The sequence below is a fragment of the Sminthopsis crassicaudata genome, chromosome 4 (assembly GCF_048593235.1).
Source record: "Sminthopsis crassicaudata isolate SCR6 chromosome 4, ASM4859323v1, whole genome shotgun sequence".
Taxonomy (NCBI): domain Eukaryota; kingdom Metazoa; phylum Chordata; class Mammalia; order Dasyuromorphia; family Dasyuridae; genus Sminthopsis; species Sminthopsis crassicaudata.
Window position 1 is genome coordinate 114123098 of NC_133620.1, and position 21973 is coordinate 114145070.

The 21973-nt window shown below is 30.6% G+C and overlaps 1 protein-coding gene across 5 annotated transcripts in view; it reads right to left on the reverse strand.

Moving 5' to 3' along the window:
* The window catches only part of GPATCH2 (G-patch domain containing 2), a 459123-nt gene that overhangs the window by 266881 nt on the left and 170269 nt on the right, over positions 1-21973 (reverse strand). For 4 of the 5 annotated variants that reach the window (XM_074309180.1, XM_074309179.1, XM_074309182.1 and 1 more), the window contains 3 exons: positions 15062-15123; positions 11263-11445; positions 10702-10781 (listed from right to left, as the gene is read on the reverse strand). In XM_074309180.1, the coding sequence (XP_074165281.1) occupies positions 10702-10781; positions 11263-11445; positions 15062-15123 (325 nt within the window). Of the gene's footprint in view, positions 1-10409; positions 10570-10701; positions 10782-11262; positions 11446-15061; positions 15124-21973 lie in introns of those variants that run through there. The other variant, XM_074309184.1, reaches the window with a different exon arrangement.

A 21973-nucleotide genomic window follows, 5' to 3' on the forward strand; every position in this document is an offset into this window, starting at 1 on the left:
TTCTCATTGAATTTGTCACTAACTAGCTGTGGTACCTTTTCACCTAAGCTCATTAGGGTTTTATCGACTTTAAAATGATAGGATTGGATCACATGAAGACATTTACCCAGCCCCAACAATGGATTTAAAATGATATGTACTTATGATGTGTATAATATATATTGTTCAACTATATATTCTTGAGATAATAGGGGTGTGTGTGTGTGTGTGTGTGTGTGTGTGTGTGTGTGTGTGTGTGTGTGTGTGTGTGTGTATGTGTGTGTGTGTATACACATAGAAAAATACAAAGTGATTAAAGATTAAAACATTACTAAGACTTTTGGGACATCTTGTATAGATTTCAAGACATTAAAAGGTAAGATAAGTTATAAAAATTCTTTGGCATCTTTTTATTTTTATTTTTCTGAGATGAATGTATCAAGATATAATTATGTCCCCAAATTATTTTAGGCAGAAGTAGATATCTAAGATTAGATGAGCTACAATAACATTATTATTTGCAATGGCTTTGTTTATACCAAGATCATTTCTATAACAATCTCCATTAGACTCCAAATACATTGATGTACTTTGCTAGAGAATAAGAGTCAAAACTAATCTATAATACTCAAGGCAAAGTGTTCTTAACCCACAGTCCAAAGAATATATATGCAGATTTCGGGGAAATGGTGAGCATGGGATAGGGAAAAAAAAAATACTTCTTTATTTTTACTATCCTTTATTTGTGTTTTAAAATATTATTCTGAGAAAGGTACATAAGGTTCATTATACTGCCAAAGAAATTCATGCCACACACACACAAAAAGGTTAAGAAACCCTGCTCTTAGACAAATCGTTTTTTCTTTCAACCTCAGATTCCTCATCTATAAAATGACAAGGATGATCATCAAGTTTTTTTCAAGCTCTAAAATATTATGATTCCATGAAACACATCTGAATCTGAGACTCTTCATAACAGTTATAAAAAAAAAATTCTCTGTATTTGTCAAAGGACATTAAAAATTAATAAATAGCTTTAGGTTTATGTTTGAAGGAAATATCAAATTGTTGAAGCTACATTAGTAATGTGATAAGGGAAACAGAGCTTGGAAAAAATAAGGATAACACTAGATACTGTTATCAGCATTTCTTCAGTTCACATTATGTACTAAAAATTAATAATACCACTTGGAATCATAGACTGTGTCAAATGAATACAGGATATACTGAAGATGGAATTCATAGAAAGTGAATATAGAGGAATGGGGTGATAGGGAAGCTTTTGTTCTGGTGGTGTTTCAGCTGGGCTTTAAAGTAAGGGCAAGGAATGGCAGAAAGATCAGCAGGAGAGACAAATGCATATGCAGTGTCACAGTGTGAACAAAGATGGAGCTATGCAGCTGAAGTAGATGGTACATAAGAGAAAGGAGTAGGAAATTGAGGTAAAAATATAGATAGAGGCCAAATTATAAAGTAATGTTTGATTCTAGTCCAAGAAAGTAAGCTCCTTGAGGAAGTGACTTTTGTTTTATTTATTTATTTTTAATATCACAAATGCCTGACATATAGTAGTTATTTAAAAACTTCTTAAATTAAAACTTAAGGTTTAGATTTTTAAACTATAGATGAGAAGAAATCATTCAAGCTCTCTGGCCAAATGTTTTTTTGGTTGTTTTTTTTTTTTTTTTTTTTTTTTTTATGTGCAAGTGAAATTTTAGAAAAATTTACATATCACTGGGGTGAAAGACATAATGAATGTGGGGGGAAAGACTGAATTCTAGAATATTATTTGGGAGTCAGCTATAATAACAGATATGAGATATAAATGAGAATTCAGGTAGATGCAGTGGAAGTAGAAAGAAGGGATCAACAGAAGACTTAAATGATGGGCTTTGGTGACTGACAAAGTAGGAAAAAAAAGAGAACAAAGAATAAATTATTAAAAGAAAATTTCAAATTGGGAATAAGAAAAAATTTCATAAAACATTTCTAAAGTGAGAGGAAAAGAATAAATTTAAAACAAGACTAGAAAATATCTACTAAGTAAAAACCATCTTTATGTAATTCAAATAACATTTTAGACATTTCAATAATTAAAAACATTAGACATAGAAAAACTAAGGGCACAAAAGTATCCTGAAAAAATAAAGTGATGTTTTATATTTTGATATCATAATTTCTACAATAAGAAAAGGCAAGAATCTGCATAACTTTAATAAACTGAAAGGCTTCAAAAAGAACTAATACTTGGGGCAGCTAGGTGGTACAGTGGATAGAGCACCAGCTCTGAAGTCAGGAGGATCTGAGTTCAAATCTGATCTCAGACATTCAACACTTCCTGGCTGTGTGATCCTGGATAAGTGACTTAACCCCAAATGTTTCAAGAAAGAAAAAACAAAAAAAAACAAATACTTGCTGATAATTCTAAGACCATATTTAATTTTGACCTAAGTGGCAAATTAGGAAAAGTAGTGATATGGAAAAAAAAAATTAGTTAGCCAATCTATAATGTGAATAAAACACTCAAAATGAAAAATGATGGCTTTTGTATAAATAGTCCAAAATGTCAAACCAATTTCTCCAGCATACATGGAAATGATCAACATCTACTTGATGGTCTGAGAACTATTCATGCTCTGGACAATTCTGAAAAACAACAAACAACTGTTTGAAAAGTTTTCAACTTGATCTTTGCTAATTTAAAGTTTGGACACATATTTTCCAATGATCACCTCTAGTTTTCAATTTAGAAACATCAGCTTCTGTAATGTGCTGTTGTCTCCAGAAACTGCCGATCACTCTCTGGTCTAGAGGAGAGATTTCTTCCTCTTAGCACTTAGTAAGAACCTAACAAGCTTCCTTTGAACATACCTGATTACAGGTAACTAATATTTGTAAACATTACCTTGGGCAATGTTTCTGGCAATGACAGAAAAGCCTCTTCAATCTACATGACTTACATGTACATTTATAGTTCTTCAAATTGACCTTCAGTTGGAGGATTTTCAGGCAACTATAGTAAAGTAAGTGCTTGTTAAATACTACTTGGAAGTGTTCTACCCATCATTGATTTTGAACTTTTCTGATATTAGATATCTGACATATCTGAAGGCAAATTAGAAAACTGAGTTTTATAGACCATCAGAATAATTCTATCAGTAACATAAAAGGCAGAAATCCAGAGTTGAAGCTTCTTGCAAAGTAAAATGTTTGCAGCATTTCTGTTTCTTTGAATTGGATGACAAAAATAATGGATACTCTGGCAATGTCGCCACCCTTTTAAAGGGCAAGATGGAAAAGATGGCATATTGTCTCCCTCTTTAGAGTCAAATGGATTCCAACCTGTAGTCTTAATATCAATGAATGCAAACAGTATAGTTGTGGAACATATTTATAAAGGGTTTTATATTTAAAACAAAAGATAGAATGCAAACTTTAAAATATGAAAATTTATATGAGAAACATTTTAAAGAAATTCAGAAGCTATATTGTAACCTTGGCTTTTTAAAACTGGTCATAAGTACACTCATGTCTCCAGATTATAAACAGAAAGATTATCTAGAAATATTTTTACAAATAAGAGGAAGATTAAAAGCAGAAATTGTCATGCTTTGCACCCCTTATGAAATTATGATTAAAAAGAATCACTTCAACACAATGTGATCTTAATACCTATAGAAATGGGGAAATTGATTAAATCACCTCACCAAGGGGGAAAAACTAGCTCTGAATACATCACAATTCTAGGGCACTAATGATACTAAGGATTATGGAAAAAATATAGAATATTCTGGAATTGATAATTAAGAATCTGTAAAATTGTTGAAATTCAAAGTTAAAAAATATTAATTGTAATATTACCTTTTGTATGTCAATATAATATTTCTGATTTATCAAAACACTTGTATTTTGAGTGTTTTTTCTAATAATTCATATGAATTTTCATGAAATTAATCACATTCTCTTAGATCAGAGGTGGGGAACCTCTGGCCTACTGGCCATATAAGGCCACAAAAATCACTTGTTAAGGAAACTGCAAGCAATAGTGGTGAGCTAAAAGCTAGGTACAGCAACCTCCCACTGCTTGAGTTCTGTAAGTTGATAATTTTTATAGCCCATAAATGATGTTATAAATACCCAAATGGGGCCTTGGCAGAAAAAAGGTTTCCCATCCCTGTCTCATAAGATCTTCTGAGTAATCCAAGAGACTCAGATGTGATACCAAGATGTGTTAGCCAAGTTCTAATATACAGCCTAGGAATCTGACAGGATATGAAGTGATATGAACCAAAGATTTTAGAGTTATTTACAAAGTGTTCAAAACCAGTAGTGTCAAACTCAAATAGAAACAGATCCCTGTAGACTGCTACTGACTCAGAAAAGCACAAATCAACAGTATCTATTTCTGTTGAGGGGTCATTTATATATGCACAGGTATCATACTGTATACATGTTTATGTGTTTTCCTGATTCTACTTATTTCATTCTGTATCAGTTTATGTCTTTTCATGTGCCTATGTATTTTATATTTTATCATTTTCTAAGGTATACTAATATTCAATTACACTCACATACCAAAGTAGCTTTATGTAACTTTCTATGTAATAAACTTTATGACCACTGAGTTAGATAAATCTATTTGAACTTCAAGCAATCGCATCTGAAAATGAGGGCTAAAAAAAAAAAAAAAAGAAAAAAAAAAGAAAATGAGGGCTAATTCTAGTATCAAGTTAGAAGGATATAATGGAAGATTAATGTAGAAATGAGTATACATTTCTTACAAACATCTAATTCTACATCTTATCAAAAATAAGTAATCAAATGATAATATTATAATTAATGGTTTTTTTTACTTTGTTTTAAATAACTTTATAGATCTTAATTCTTCATTATATAATGTTCTATATTGTTTTCCTTAATCTTTAGATTATCAGCAGTGTCCCAGAATTTTCTTATATTTAGATATGCAAGTTTCCCTGCTACTCCAGGCTCCAAAGCATCACACTCTCTTGCAGATAGCCATGACATATAAGAGCATTATTAAGCATATTTGGACTCCTGTGAAGCCTAACTAACTAGTTTTAAAAGGGGATCTGGGCAAGATAGGATATGATAAGCATTTCCCATTTAACTTTTATTCACACCATGAAATAAAGTCATATGTACTTGATAAATGGTTAAAGAATACGAACAGACAATTTTCAGATGAAGAATTTAAAGTCATTTATGGTCATATAAAAAAATACTCCAAATCACTAGAGATTAGAGAAATGAAAATTAAGATAATTCTGAGGTACCACTTCAGAATTATCTTAATTTTCAGATTGGGTTGAAAAAAAAAAAAAAAAAGATAAATGTGGAGGGGATGTGGGAAAACTGGGACACTGATGCATTATTGGTGGAGGTGTAAAATGATCCAACCATACTGGAGAGCAATTTGGAACGATGACCAAAAGGCTATAAAACTATGAGTACAGCAGTGCATTAGTGACACAGCAGTATAACTACTATATCTATATCGCAAAAAGATTGTGAAAGAGGGAAAAGAACATACATGTCCAAAAATGTTTGTAGCATTGGCAAAATGTTTGTTGTGGCAAGGAATTGGAAATTGAGTGGATGCATTTCAATTGGGAAATGGCTGAATAAGTTATGGTTATGAAAGTAATGGAATATTATTGTTCTATAAAAAATGATAAACAGACTGATTTCAGAAAAGCCTGGAAAGACTTCCAGGAACTGATGCTGAATGAAGTGAGAAAAAGAAAATATTGTACACAGTAACAGCAAGATTATGTGATGATCAACTAAGATAGAGTTAGCGCTTCTCAGCAATGTGGTAATTCAAGACAACTCCAATAGACTTGGATAGAAAATGCCATCCTCATTCAGAGTGAGAACTATGAAGACTGAATGTAGATCAAAGCATAATATTTTCACCTTTTTTGTTCATTTGCTTACTTGATTTTTCTTCTTCATGATTTCCTCCCTTTTGGCCTGATTTTTCTTGCATAACATGACAAATAGGGAAATATGTTTACAAGTATTATAGGGGGCAGCTAGGTGGCACAATGGATAGAGTACCAGCCCTGAAGTCGGGAGGACCTGAGTTCAAATCTGATCTTCGACACTTAACACTTCTTGGCTGTGTGACCCTGGGCAAGTCATTTAATCCCAACTGCCCTCCCCACCAAAAAAAAAGTATTGTATGTATACACTCTAGATCAGATTGTCTGCTCTCTTGGGGAGGGGTAGGTAAGAGAGGGAGAGGGAAAACATTTTGGAATATAAAATCTTACAAAAATAATTATTGAAAACTCTATGTATATTTGGAAAAATAAAATACTATTGGGGAAAAAATAAAGTGGTATGAACTGGATGATAATATGTTCTAAATGAAATGCCATCCCTTTGTTTAATCTGATGGATTAATGAAAATTGCCTCTAAAATGAAGTGGTTAAAATATATGGTATTATCAAATATTTTTAAGATAAGTGGAGATAAGTGGTGTCAATAAATATCTTGATTTGCTTTTTAAAAAAGATATTAAAATACGAATATAAAGTGACAGAGTAAGCCTAATTAATTTCAGGGTTGACTTCAATAGAATTTTGTAAAGAAAATATATTAAGTTATGTTGATAACATGCAAGAGTAAGCAAATATGGTGTCATTTTTGATAGCATGGTAACATATTTTACTGAGCAAAATCACAGTGAGCTTAAAAACATGTACCTGTTTTTTCCACAATTCAACTTACTAAAGTCTTGAAAAGAGCATTGAAAAAGATAATAGCAAAGCTCTTTAGATTGGAAGCTAACTATATAAGGGCTATGATTTAATTTAAGCTCTATAAAATATTCCAAAATATTATAAGGAAACACATAAGCATCTATGTATGTAAACTCTTTACTGAAATGTTACCCTTCTCTAATGGCATATAGAATAAATATGACCTCAAATTGAATCCCACCTTATATACCTAAAGCATTATTGAAATACCACTTAGTTGATAGCTCTATATAAATGTTTTTTCACATATCATTTAAAACTGTTCTTTCAAAAAAAAATTATCCTAACAAAGAAGCTCTAGAAAGACAAATAGTATATGTAAATAGGCCAAAGTATATTAACAATAATGTCATAAAATTACCAATATAGACACATGATCAAAAAAAGGAAGAGGTCTAGTATTTATCAAGTTCATAGGATAACAGACTGATGACCTGAGATATATGAGGATCTCTTATATCTGTTAGCCCAAACTTCAATGTAATGACTTTAGAACATTCAGAGCCTCCCTGTTTACTCACACTCCATCTTACATTTTATTTTGTATTTGTTTTTATATGGTGTTTTAAAACTCAGATCTATCTGGAGAAAAATTATGACAGTATATATGGATGTTATTTCAAATGAATAACTTCATAAATTATAAAAAGAGAAATAAAAGTTTCTGAGAAGATTCTGGTATAAAAGTTGTATTGTGACAAGCCAGTGTATATAGTTTCAATCTGTTATTTATCAAAATAATTATGCATAATTCATAATAAAGATAAGATTCAAATGAGATATGGGTGAAGCTTGCCCAAATAAACACAAATGACCAGACTCTAGCACATAACGGTACTTTGTGAACCTTAAAGAACGATATAAATGTTGGCTATTATAAGTGAGTATATTTACTTAACTACAAAATTCCCCTTATCCCTTTGATCACCAATGCTCAAATAGGCTTTATTTTACATTAGGAGCTCTTTTAACCTTTTTTTGTATCATAGATCCCTTTGGTAGCTTGGTGAAGTCTACATTATTAGAATGATTTAAAATGCATAAAATGAGATAGAGGTTTACAAAGGAAACCAAAGGTTAGTGAAAATAAAGATGTAATTTTTCTCCATGAAAGTTCACAGTTCCCCTGAAATTGAACCACAGGTTAGAAACCTCTATTTCATATTAAAATGATAAGTCAAAAAATTTTCCTCTACCTTCCATAGGAACTATGACAATGACCCTTATAAAAATCCTCACTTAGCCTGTGCAACCACTGATTGAATAGAATCAGATGTCATTCTGTTCAATGAGTCAGTGTTACATATGTTTAGTTTTATTCAGAAATGTCGTTATAAAAGCAAATTTGGTTTTGGTGTGATTTATCATATTTTACATAGATTATTATACAGCGTGCCTTCATTTTCAAATATTTAAGTTATTAAATGATAAAACTGGGTAAATATTATGGAATGATTAATGTTATTAATATACTTTCATGAATCTGAACTCAGAACTTTCTTTTCCAAACTAGGCATTTTATTAAAAAGAAAATTAATCATTTGAAGCCCCTAAAAGAATGTCTTACAAATAAGAGAAGGGATAAAAAGCAAAAGAAGCAGCTGCTGTCTTCAGCTAAATTTTGAATACCAAAAAAATGGGCCAGGAAAACAGTTTATGACCTAATGCACTAGTCCCATTATAAACACATATATACAGTATATCTCTATCAACTGAAACTTAATCACCTTTTTACAATTTAGAGGGGGAAGGCAGCTTTTAGTATAGTTAAGCCATGTATCATCAATACCATGAAGCTAACCTATCAGTTGTAATAGCTCCTATAAAATACCAGAGTGAGATTGCAATAAGCCTAGAAAATGGGCTACAAATCCCAGCTATGCTCAAGCAAGCAGTGAACCAAAAATAAAAATAGGTAGAACTGCACCAAGAACTACAGAACATTCATCTCGATTCATGATGAGTAAGGCAAAGTTCACAGGTCAAGGTTTTAAAGTGTCTTATTCATATCTGAAAGGCAGTCATTATACAAAAATTTCTTTATATATACACACACACACACACACACACACACATACATATATAATTCAGAAGTAATCATCTGAATTTTCAGTCTATAACACATAATGGTCTACACAAAATAGGTTGCAATTATCATAACCACATTACCTATAAATACTTGTATTAATTTTAAAATATTAGTGTTCACCTTAGATAAGCAAAAGCAAAAAATATCCAGTTGCAGGAGCAGCTTTACATTTGTGATTCAACTGTTTTTTGTTTCAGTCTGAAATATTGTATATGCTAAAAATTTTTCCTTGTTAATAAAGGTAAAAGCAATTTAAATTTAAATTTCATTTCAATTAATAGTTCAATTGATCTTAATTTCTAAATTATGACAATGCAAGTATAAAATAACATAAAAATACATATTAAAGAAATGATTACTAAAAATTGTTGGCACTTAATAAATGTTAATCACCTTGATGCAATTACAACTATAATTATGCAAGCTGCTATATGCTGAACAAAATGATGATATACTAACTCACAAATGATAACTCTTTTTTAACTTGGTGAAAATTTATTTACATAATGCTTTTAAATATTCTGAATCAACATTTTCTGGAGATCTGTGGATATTTGAAGAGTAGTTTTCATTTTTATCTAACTTCCAAAAATCTCTTTGGGGAAGGGCAGTACTGTTTTACAAAGTTGTTTAAAAATAGTATTTAAAAAACCAGTTTTAAGATAAAAAGTAAAACTGATAGCTCTAAATAATGTTCAACATTCCCTAAGCTGATGGTTTCTAAACTACACTCTATGGTGTAAAAAAGAACTGGGACCACTTCAATAATATAACAATACTATACTATACTTTTTCAATAAACACAGGGATAAAAAGCAAATAATTCAAATAGAATGTATATTTTATGTAAAATGTGAACTTTATTTTTAAAAAGAGCATTCCTATCTACTCCTCTTTTGAAAATACAGTGAGAACTCAAAAATTATGATGAATCCTAGTTAAACTTTTTCATCCAATATGTAATCATGAATGCCAATGCACTACTTAGTCACAATTCACTTGCAATAATTCTGATACATACTGATTATTCTTTCATTAGTCATAATATAAAATAGTAAGGAATTCTTGGATCAAAGAGTTCTAAATTTCCTAACTCTAGGAAAGATTTTGACAAAAGAAAATAATATTAAGTTTCAATGTTAAAGGAATTGTGGGAAGCAGTTAAATGGTGTGGTGGATAGAGCACTGGTTCTGGAATGAGAAGGACCTGAGTTCAAATGCAGTCCAAATTAAAAATTAAAATAATTTTTGTTAGACATATATTTGATTATTTGCCATCTAGGGGAGAGGGTAGGGGAAAATAAAATGTGGAACACAAGATTTTGTAAGACTGAATGCTGAAAACTATGCATGTGTTTTGAAAATAAAAAACTTTATAAAAAAAATAAAAGTATTGGAAAAATGTGGAATAAAATGACTATAAATTTATTTATGATAGTTTCTGACTCTTTTTATGCTCAACCTAAATTACTAAGAAAGTTCCTCAATCCGGTTCATTTCTTACTAAAAGGAAAGAATACCAGTCCTTGAGCAAAAAACATTCTCGTTTTTCCACCAGACAGGCTCTGACTTCAATAGTCTATCTCCAGGGAAGAGTACAGGAGACAGGTTCCCTCGAATGTCATTCCCCAGATGTTCAAAACGGTATCTAATTAATTAGCATTAGAAGATTTGGTTTATAGGGGAATCTCACTGGTCCAGTTTGTAGCCTACAAGAAAATGGATTATTTTTAGCTATAACATTCGGACATCAGGGATGAGGATGTGGCTTTTTATTCCACAGAAAAAGAAGAACATTTCCAAATATTGACCACTAATATTAAAAAAAAAAAAAATCCTACCATTGCAGTAGAATTTCCTCCAGATTTTTTGATGTTCTTTGAGGGCATTCCATGTAGATGATTGAGTCTAGCCTGAAAACCTGGAAACAAAAGAACTCAATTTAGTAAATACTGAGAGGTTGGAGGGAATATATACATATACATACGTTTATGCATACAAAATAATTTAATGCACATGTGTAAAATGAAAAAGAAAGTAAAACATTGAGGAAAGCATTTATTTAGAAAGCATTAGAAGAAACTGAAAGAGTATTATTTATAATAGTCAATTCTTGATTACTCTTTGGCTTATGAGAACAGTGCCTATTCATCATATGTTCCTCACATATTTTTTCCCAAGGCCTTAATTCTGATATCATAGGGGATATAGCAAGGAAAAGGAAAGCAAGTGAAATTTGGTCTTTTATTATAACCAATAATTAGTAGCGACACTATAAGACATCAGGAAATAGGACAGTTAGAACCAGTTGGACTAAAATAACATGCTTAAGTGTACATTTCACCTTTGAGTATAGACTCCCAAGCATTTTGCCTACCTCTCAGGGTCTGAGTGTTACTGACCTCTTCTGCCTGAAGGTGACATAAGAGGAAAAGAACCACTTAAGATACTTTGAAAGACGGGATCTGGTAATTCTTTTCCTAATTCTGTAGACTCTTCAGACTGCCACCAGGGAATGACTCCTGCGATTCCACAAGCCCCGCCTGACTCTTTTTCATAGAACCAGTCACTCTGCTCATCATCACCTGTACAAAGATAATAAATCAAAAGTCCCCAACCCCCAAAGATTCAAGTTTAACATCAAGAGAATGAATACTTATTAAAAAAAAAAAAAAAAAAAAAAAGGTGAAAATACATTTTTCTTTTACACAGCAGCTCCATTCCAGGAATGGTTTTTAATGGCATGACAAACATTGCCATCAATAAGAACACATAAAATGTAATGTTTTAGAACCAATTTAGAAATGTGAAAAACAATAATAAACTGGTTAATCCTTTGGCAATAACTGCAGGGAAATCCATTTAAGTTACTACCCTTTCCATATTAAGAAGAAACAAGCCTTAATCTCCTGCAGGGAATTAAAAGGTATAAAACTGTGAAACTCGTTCTTTGCAGCTGATAATGGTATATAATTAGCTTAATTTCATGATTTGTATGGAATGTAAAAGGGGAAACAATCATGAACAGATGTGACTAAATGAAATTAATCTGATTAAGTTCATTAAGAAATAGTTTTGAAAAAGTTGATTTTAAATGAAAAGTGACAGTAGCATGGATATATTGAGAAATACTATGCTATCCTGCCACAAACACAAACTAGCAAGTATGACACATGAGAATATTTAAAAGTCTAATTTAAAGGGAACAATTTTAAATTAAGGAATATTTCTTTATTGAGAATAATGATTTTTCCTTCTTTTTTAAGACAAGAATGAAAGATAATCAGAACTCTAAAATGTCTAAACTCTAATTTTGTGAAACAAAACAGATGACTAAATGAAAAACATAAAGCATATAGCAAAATGAAATCTGGGACTTCATAAGTTACATCTAAGATTTTCAGAAGTCTTTTTTTTTTTTTTTTTTTTGCTAATGTTGGCTTTCATGAAAATTAGCTCAACCTCTTTATTCATTCCAAGTCTACCTTACCAAAGATGCACAGAAAATAATCCTCAATTTCAACTGAAAGTAATTTTATTTTTTTCTTCATGAAAGGTCTAAGATTCAATTTTAAGTGATACACAGCTTTTAAGATAATAACTTTCATTATTCTAAATAAAATGGGTAAATTTAATAGGAGATATCAAATAATGTAGAATCAGCATGGCATAGTCAACAGAAAGTTGGCTTTGAAGCCAGAAGGTCTGAATTAAAGGATATGTGATCCTGAGTAAACACCATAACCTCTCTCAGTGCTCTAGGCAACTCATTAAAGTCTATAAATTGCAAAGGTATTGACCTGCATTGGTACAGAGAATTTCCTATTGCAATTAAATCATAATGCTAGCATACATTCCTCTCTTATCAGATAATAAGAATCACTGACATGATTCAAATGGGCTGTTAAACTCTTTTTAATTAAAAAAAAAAAACTATGAGTAAACTCAAAATAATGTGTACTTTGTTATTAACAATGTATTTAAATTCTATAAGTTAGTTTTAGAAAACAATAATGAGTAATATTATCTTCCTATTTAAGAACAGTCAAGTTGACTTTTATGTACAAAAATATCTATAGCAGCTCTTTGGTGGTAAAGAATTAGAAATTGAGGGGATGCCAATCAATTGTGGATTAGCTGAACATGTTGTGTTATATGAGTGTGAAGGAATATTATTGTGTTATAAGAGAAGTGAGCAGAACCAGAACATTATATTAGCGACAATGTAGGATAATCAACTATGAATGACTTAGCTATTCTCAACAATACAATGATCCAAGACAATTCCAAAAGACTATGATGAATGATTCCAAAAACCTCCAGAGAAATAACAAACATCATGTAGACTGAATGAAAATCAAAGAATACTTTTTTTGCTTTGGATTTCTTGTTGATTTTTGGGATGCCTATTTTCTTTTGTAATATGGAGAACATGGAAATATGTTATGCATGACTACACACATATAATCTATGACAATTTGCTTGTCTTCTCAAGGAGGGAGGGAAAAAAAGAAAATTTGGAGCTCAAAATTGGAAAAAAGTGAATGTTAAAAATTTTTTACATGTAATTGAGGGAGGGAAAGAACAGCTAAGAAATCTCGAAAAATTGGAGATCTCAATGTGTGTAAAGTTAATGTATTATAACCAGTGACTATAGTTTTAAAGCATTTGTCACTAAGAATTATTTTAGTGAGCATACACTTACTGCTTTTACTAGTGACAAGGCGAGAAAAGAAATGATAAATAACTTCTATATCTTTACCCAGAAATCTCCAAATGAAGTGATGAAGAGTTGGAGAGAACAGAAAAAAAGGAAGGTTTGAAGTTTCTTATACTATACTATACTTCTCTGAGATTAATAGCTTTTAAAAGATTTGGAAGGCTGATTTTTAAAAATTAACACAAATAGAAATTTATAGGGATCTGATTTAGAGGAAGTTATCTTTTTTTTTTTTTTTTTTTTTTTTTTTTTTTTTTTTTGAGGCTGGGGTTAAGTGACTTGCCCAGGGTCACACAGCTAGGAAGTGTTAAGTGTCTGAGATCAGATTTGAACTCAGGTCCTCCTGAATTCAGGGCTGGTGCTCTATCCACTGCACCACCTAGCTGCCCCTAGAGGAAGTTATCTTTTGGGGATAATTTAGTTAATCTTTACCTAAAGGTGGAAAGAAACTTGGCAGAGCTCCCTCCTAGCCATTAGAATCTTTATCACCAAAAAAGTTTAAGTTCAAAATAAAGTTCTCATGACTTTTATAAATCGGTTAAAATTATTTTTGAAATTAACTATAAACTTACTCATTTGGAACAAATAATTTATGCTAGAAACAAAACTAATGATCATATTTTATACATTTTACTACAAAAGTATCACTATAGGGATAGATGGGTTGGAAAAAAAGTTAATGTGATATGGTAACGCTTTCAGTTTGTTTTAAAATTGTAATTAAACTGTTTACTTGTTTGAAATCACAAAATGATTAAAATTATTTTTAAAAAAAACACCTTTTTTTTAGCAACAATAAATGAATTAGAAGCAACTTCAACAAGATAATTTTTTGTGAAATTCTTAAATTAATGATTAAAATTATTCCATATTTTTAAAATAGTTATATTACAATGAAAAAAATTAGGAAAGCATATTTTCAAGAATTTTTTAAAGTAGGTAGATACAAGAAAAAAATAGATAATACTATTTCCATTTCCTCATTCTGAAATTTGAATTCAAGGAAATCATCTAATTACTTACAAAAATGAACAGGAGGAATAAATGTTACAGCTGAATAAAAATGACAAATGAGTTGCAAATCCAGCTATATTAATGCTTAACAATTTTAAAGACAATTGTAATCAGTTAGAGAATGAGAAACATTCTCTTGTGAACTTGTTAAAAGAGAAACAAAATTGAAAAGGTTGAGGTACATAAAGCTTTCAGAGTACTAGTCTCAAAAAGAAAGATAATCCTTCCTAATATTATAAGCTTTACATACTAGCTGTAGGAGATAATCAAGGGATTTAATTGCTTTAGGACATGACCATTCATAGCATCTAAAAGACTAGTTATGAAATGGAATCTCAAGTCTATTAAGCCATATGTTTACTGTAAAATGGATTATATAAGTCATCAACTCATAAAATAACTTATAATGAACATAACTTTTTTTTTTTTTCCAAAGGAGGAAGAGAAAATTAATGACATTTCAGTACCTTGTCTTCCCTCATCATTGGTAAACAAACCAGCATCAGTACTGCTGAGGCTGCTGGAGTCACTGTAATAAGGGGGGGAAAAGAGAGAAATGGATCAAAAGAACAATTGATCTCTCAGTCGTAAAATTTTAAAGAGACAAGGTGGTGCTCAGATGGAACTTAAGCTGACAAAGATCTTAAAGAAAATAAGATGATTTTTTTTAATCAAACTGCAAATATCCTGGTTCCATTAACTACAGAGCATATTATTTTTGGCACATAAAACCACAGGAATCTAATGGGACCCTGACAGTAAGCCAGATGTGACTGCAACGAGGTGCTGACACAATTGATGCATTTTATTATCTGCTTCCATCAAATGCTCAATGCTCTTTTCTTATGCTGTGCAATTCAGCTTGATCCTGGAACACCACTGCTCAATAAAATGGGAAAAATCTCAATCAAAAGCAATCTAAGCCTTTTTTTTTAGCACATGAAATACAAGGACCTGGAGATGGAATTACTTTTCATAACAACATTTGCAAATATTCTGGAAAATACATTACCTTAAGAATTCACTACATTTCTTTTACTTAGAGGGGGAAAAAAAAAGTTTACAACAATGAAAATCTATAAAATCAAATCTAAGGTCACCCTGGGGGGAAAAAAGGAACATAGGACCAGTATAATGATGATGGGAGAAAAAAAGAGGTTCCAATTACTTCAATATAAGTTCAAGAGTTACAGTAGAACTGATGTGTAGTAGAATACACATAGCAAAACTTAACATATGAATTAAAGTTAATAGGTACTCTTTCTTTACGCACATAAATGATTTTCGTTAGTGCTAATGGAAGTTGTGATCCTTTTTAGAAGATGAGAAATCTGTGTGGTTAGTTAAAACATAGCATCGGATGAGGTTACAAACTATTTGTCAATAGTAGGTTTTATTTCTTAATGGGAAAAGACTTTCTCTTTAAGAAATATGCTTTCAAACTGTTTGTCTTTTCTCATTATTATGATTTGGAATTTTAAAATTATACAATCATGAGTTTTGCAAATAATAATAAAAATGATAATAGTGAACCAAATGGATTTTTAAATGCAAAGGCTTAGTTTTGAAAATACCATGCTTTCTAATGAAGCTTAGAAAAAATTTCTTTAAAAACTGAAACTAAGTTTTAGAATCTACTCAACTTAAAATCAACCAAGAGGCAAATTATACCCAGTTACTAAATACTGAATAAAAAATGCTGCCATTTAGCTTCTACAATTTGTTTTATTTAGCCCTTTAAAGTCTTTACAACATTTAAAAAGAGAGCATTCATTATTATATATACCTCTAAATACCTCTAAATAAATATATATATACCATCTAAAATACCATCTTTAACATTGGTTTCCTCAGTGATTCCTAATCAATACTAAACAAAAAAATTAACATAAAACAAGCATTTACTATTTCTATCAAATCCTCCTACTCTTCAATATAGCATAGAAATAATACTGAGGTCTCAAAGGCTATTTCAGTGGAGTAAAAGTTCTAACTGATCCTACCAAGATAAAAAGCCCTTTTAATACAGGTTCCTTAAGAATTCAAATGCCAATTATGGAGAACCAGCCTAGCAAAGTTTGGAGAAGTTTATAAACAGAATGCTGGTCATCAGGTAATTAATTCTTTTGGTCAGAGGCATATCATAAAATCATCAACTAAGGCACAGAGGTTTTTTGAGCTGCACTGGAATGGAACAAGTACTCACAATGATAAAAAAAAAAAAAAAAAAAAAAAAGTAACAGCTCTCTTGAATCATCACCTTGGGTTTTTCATCACTGTACATATGCAAGTCGATATTTTTGTATGCAATCATCTGGAATTCAAGAATTGGCTTTATTCCACTATGAAACATACTTAAGCAGAACTCCATTAAACTAAGATCTAAGATATAAAACCAATGACTTCCATCTCCATTAAGCAAATATTTTCTGCCAAACAGATCTGATCCCCATTTGCCAATTAATTTATATGAATGGCATGAACATATTGTAATTTTTTAGTTAATCCTTTCAATCTTTTAGATAACCATATCTAGTAATCAACAAGAACAACTGATTCTGGTTCTTCCTTTCTACTACCATTTTAATATGGAATTCAATCATTTCAGATCTGGGTTATTACCATAGTATTAATATCTAACCAGTTTCTTTCTCCTCTAACTTATACAACCATTATTCTGCTTAAAGAATGCCAAATATTTTTTCTATTTTTGAGCCAATTAAGTTTGGATTTGGGAATTTACCATTAATCAATGGCCCTTTCTTCCTAGGCACAGACACTATATATAGTAAAGTGGATTGTTTTCTCTTTATTGCATATATCACATGCATTTTAACCTGCCTTTGCTCTTGCTATTCTATCTAAAATGCCTTTTCTCCTCTTTCTATATTCCCAAATTTTTCGTTGTCTTGAAGTCTTAAATCAAGATTCACTTCCTTTTTGAACTCTTTCTAAGGGCACATAATTACTACTCTCTCACTTTTCACTTTTAACACCTGTCTGTACACAATTTATTCTCTATTAGCTTTTAGCTAGGCATTTTTTCTTAAGAACTACTCTCCAAAAAATGAATAGAAAATAGCTTTAATAAAGTAATAATATAAAAGATTAATCCATAAAAATCATTGTTTTTTTTTCTGTATATTCTTTACAAAATGTAAAGGGGAGAGGAAGATAAATTCTAGTTAGGGCAACAAAATGCATTAAATATCTGGTAATTAACATCAAGATACATACAATCTTATATAATTACAAAACAAGTTTTATAGAACTAAAAGCTTGAAACAAAACAAGTTCAATAACTGAAACATGAACAGATTGATATATAAATGTAAAGTATATTATTGTATTATAAAGAGTGGGAAAAAATGAAGATATCAAAGAAGCACAGTAAGACTTGATAGAATTGACACACAATGAAGTAGAACAAAAGAACCACACAATAATGACAACAATGCAAATTAAGCCAAAACAAGAAACAACATAATTTAGGTCAAATACAACAATTAATGTTGACAAAATACTAATCAAATTAAAAATACATTCTCCCTGTCAACAACTGATCATCATATGAAAGTGGAAAGTAATTGCACATTGGACACAACCAGTATCTGGCACTTTGCTAAATATTGCAGAGAATCTAATGTGGAGTAAAGTTTGTTAGTAAATATCATATCAAACAAACAAAAAATCAAAAGCCCAACTCATTGCATCAATAGAAGAGACTATATTATAATGGAAAGATCTGGATAAGACATGGGTTCAAATTCTAGCTTTTCAAAGCTAGTAAGTTTCAACTTACATGTATGACTTAGTGAAAAGGTCAAAAATTTTTTAGACTTATGCCCTTGTCATAAAATGAGGTTGATGAATCATATGACCTCCAGGGTCACTTTTTATGAACATCCAAACACATCCCTGACATTCATTTTTAAAAATCTGCTCTTCAATTTTTCCATGTGGCCCATGTCTTTTTTTTTTTTTTTTTTTTCTCTTTGACAATTGCTTAGTTCTTCTGTGTGAGAATTAAGAGTCTTTAAGATCCTAGAGACTTTCCAGGATGTGTATTTTAAGACTTTACTTTGAGATCTCTAATTTTTCATACTTGCAACACTTATAGTATTAGGCTAAGACACTGATTCAGATCTTGAAGATCATAGTGATTGAGAGCTTCTTCTATCAATGCAGATTAGTGTCTACTCTGAATCTTAAGACCCATGGAGATCTGCCCAGGGCACTGAGAGATCAAGTGAGTTGTCTACAGTCACAAGAACCAATATATGTCAGAAGCAAGACTGGAATCCCAAACTAACATCTAAGGTAGTAGTTCTCTATTTACTATACTACTATATACTATACCACATAGGTACTATAAATGCTTACCAAACAAATGATGATTTGGCCATTATTATAAGAACTAAATGTATTTCTTAAAAAACAGAAGATTTTATTGCCCAAAAGTAAAATTTCAGGTACATTAGTGTTTAGATATTGCTCAGTTTCAAATATTTGCTTCTTAAAACAATGACTATGAGATATCTATTGCCCCCTGAATTTGAATATGCTGTTGTTGCCTAATCATTATTATTTAGGCACTAGTAACTGTTATTTAGAAGCACTTTAACACTAACAGCATCCTAGCTCTGTTCTTCTCCATCACTTACTGATATATAAAAATGCATTTAGAAATTACAAGTTCAATTCTTGAGTATATTCCCTTGAACCTTGGTCTTTCTTCCATGTTTGCTGGAGATTATACTCAAGAAAATGAGGACACACAAGATTTTCCCATGATTTTGCTCTCCACTGACCCTCAACATTAAACAAGAAATTGTGTACCATTTATAAAAGACAATAAATCATTTAATTTTGATGGAGCTGCTCTGCCCCACTTTTGCCCAGAATAAGTGGGGGTAAACTCTTTTAAAATGTTTCTCTTTTAATAAGATATACATAAGAGATCCATGGTTTCTTTTCTGTCCTTTGTATGTGGAAATATTTTTATTCTGGATTGAAAAATTCATAATTTAAAAAATTTTTTAAAACAATTTATTTTAAAAAATAATGGGCAGGGAAAACTTTTTGTTTTGGAATCTAAAGTATTCCAAAAGTACTCAACATACACATTTCTACTATATAATTTTTTTCTCCTGTTCATGTCTGATGACATACAATAAGATTAGCTTAGGGAGGCAGTTTTTTATAACTTTAACATAGCCTACTTAGTTTCTAAGGAGGCTGATAAATTATAAACACTTTACTCAGTTGAAATAGAAGTAACAGTGAGCTAGTTATGAAGTCTGAGAACTTTTTACTATTATGGTCAAACATTAGATGAGAAGAGTGCTTGGTACTAGAAAAGGAAAAAAAAAGATATTTTTATTTTAAACAAATGTTTCAATATTTTTTCTTTTTTTTAATTCAAAGGTGCTAATAGTAAAAGTTATGTGAACCTAAGGGACACTTAATAAATTCCTTGAATAGCTAATTTCATAAACTTTTTCCTTCATCTATTACCCTTAACAATATAAAATAGTAAAAGAAAAAGGAAAATTTTAAATCCTTATCTTGAGAAGCAAATTAATGAATAATCAAAAGTTCATTGTTCTTTTGACTTTTTATTTTTAACCAATTAATAAAGATTACCTTAAAATTCAGATGTATTAAAAATGTTTTAGTTATGTCCTATAGTCATGATTCTTGGGTATGAAGGACTGTTTTGAATTCATATAAATGTTACAATAGAAAAAATACTAAATCTCCAATGGTAGTTCTAATTCAATTCATTCACCAACAATTTTGTGACTACCATCTGCAAGGCGAAGTGCTAGAAGTTGAGGACCCAAGTCAACAATAAACTTTGCCTTCAATGAGCTTAAGTTGGGAGTGGGGGCACAACACATACAAAGATTAAATATAAGCTGATATGAAGATTGGAAGAACACCAATAATTGTGAAAGGAAAGGCTTCATGCTGAACTGGAAATTTACATTTATTGAATCCAGAAGACATTTTCATACCACTGGGAAAAGTTTCCATGAGTAGAAGTAGTTAATATGTTTTTCAAAAAAGTCACATATCCTTATTTCATGTGGCTATATCAAGTGATTATATAGTGTTTTAGGATAGTTCCCTCTATGGCCTGAAGGTAAAACTCAGTTCAATTCAGGAATAATAATGGTTTTATGACTTCAGAACTTTAACAGGTATGAACCTTTCCTGGAAGATGTCACTTGAATGTTCTCACTGTTTGGACTTCTTTTATATATTCCAATAAATGAAAAAGCTAGAAATCTGAACTAAATCAAAGACTTTGTTATAATAAAGGACAGAAAAATATTATGGCACTCTGAGGTGACTTGTTCAATAAAATTTAAATCTTATGTATTGTTCTTTATACTCTAGGGATGATTTGACAGTCTTTTTACCCTCAGCAAGTATACTTTATTGCTTGATAACCTCAAAAGTATTTAGTTTTTTTTTTTTTAATAAGACAAGTTGTGAATGTTTACTTTATGAGCATATCATTAGATATATAAATATATACACACATAAACACCTATACAATAAACATAAATTAGATGTACATCAATAAGTAACTAATCTATATTTAGAGGGGTCATTAAATTTTTCGACATGTGGTAACTATGTGATGACTATCTGTTAAGAAAGATGAAATTAGGCCCACATTAGAAAGGAAGTGAGAAAAGTGTTTTGTAAATAAGTCAGGAACTACCTCACAGTATTTCAGTCAATATTATCAACATTCTTATTTTCTTTCTTTAAGGGAACTTTACTGCATATAATTTTACTGCATTGTGATGAGTAAATGACATGCTTTTTTTTTTTTTCTATCTTTTCTTTTCTTTTTTTCTTTTCTCTATATTTTTGGTGAGGTCTTTCTGTTCCAATTTAACTCTATTTTTATAAAGATGCCATTTATAGTTGAGAAGAATAAAAATCCTCTTTCCATTCAGTAATCAGTCCATTATAATTTCTTTGAAGTTCTATTGAGGTCCTCAACTTCGTTCTTGTTTCTTTTGGTTCATGTCTAGTTCTGAAAAGTTCACTCCACTCAAAAAAGCTTTACTGTTTATTTCTCCTTCCAATTCAATTAATTTTTCTTTTAAATCATCTAGTCAGTAAACATTAAGTTCTTACTATGTGTCAAGCACTATGCTAACCACTAAGGATAAAAAGAAAGGTAAAAGATAGTCTGATCTCAAAAACCTCTGTCTACTTGTATTTCAAGTTTATTTCTTAAAAACAAACTTAGATTTAGATTATTTTCTAAACATTTCTGTTCTTTTGGTTTATGGGTGAATTCATCCCATTCATATTCACAATGTGTCCATCCTGTAATCTGTATTTTTTCTCCT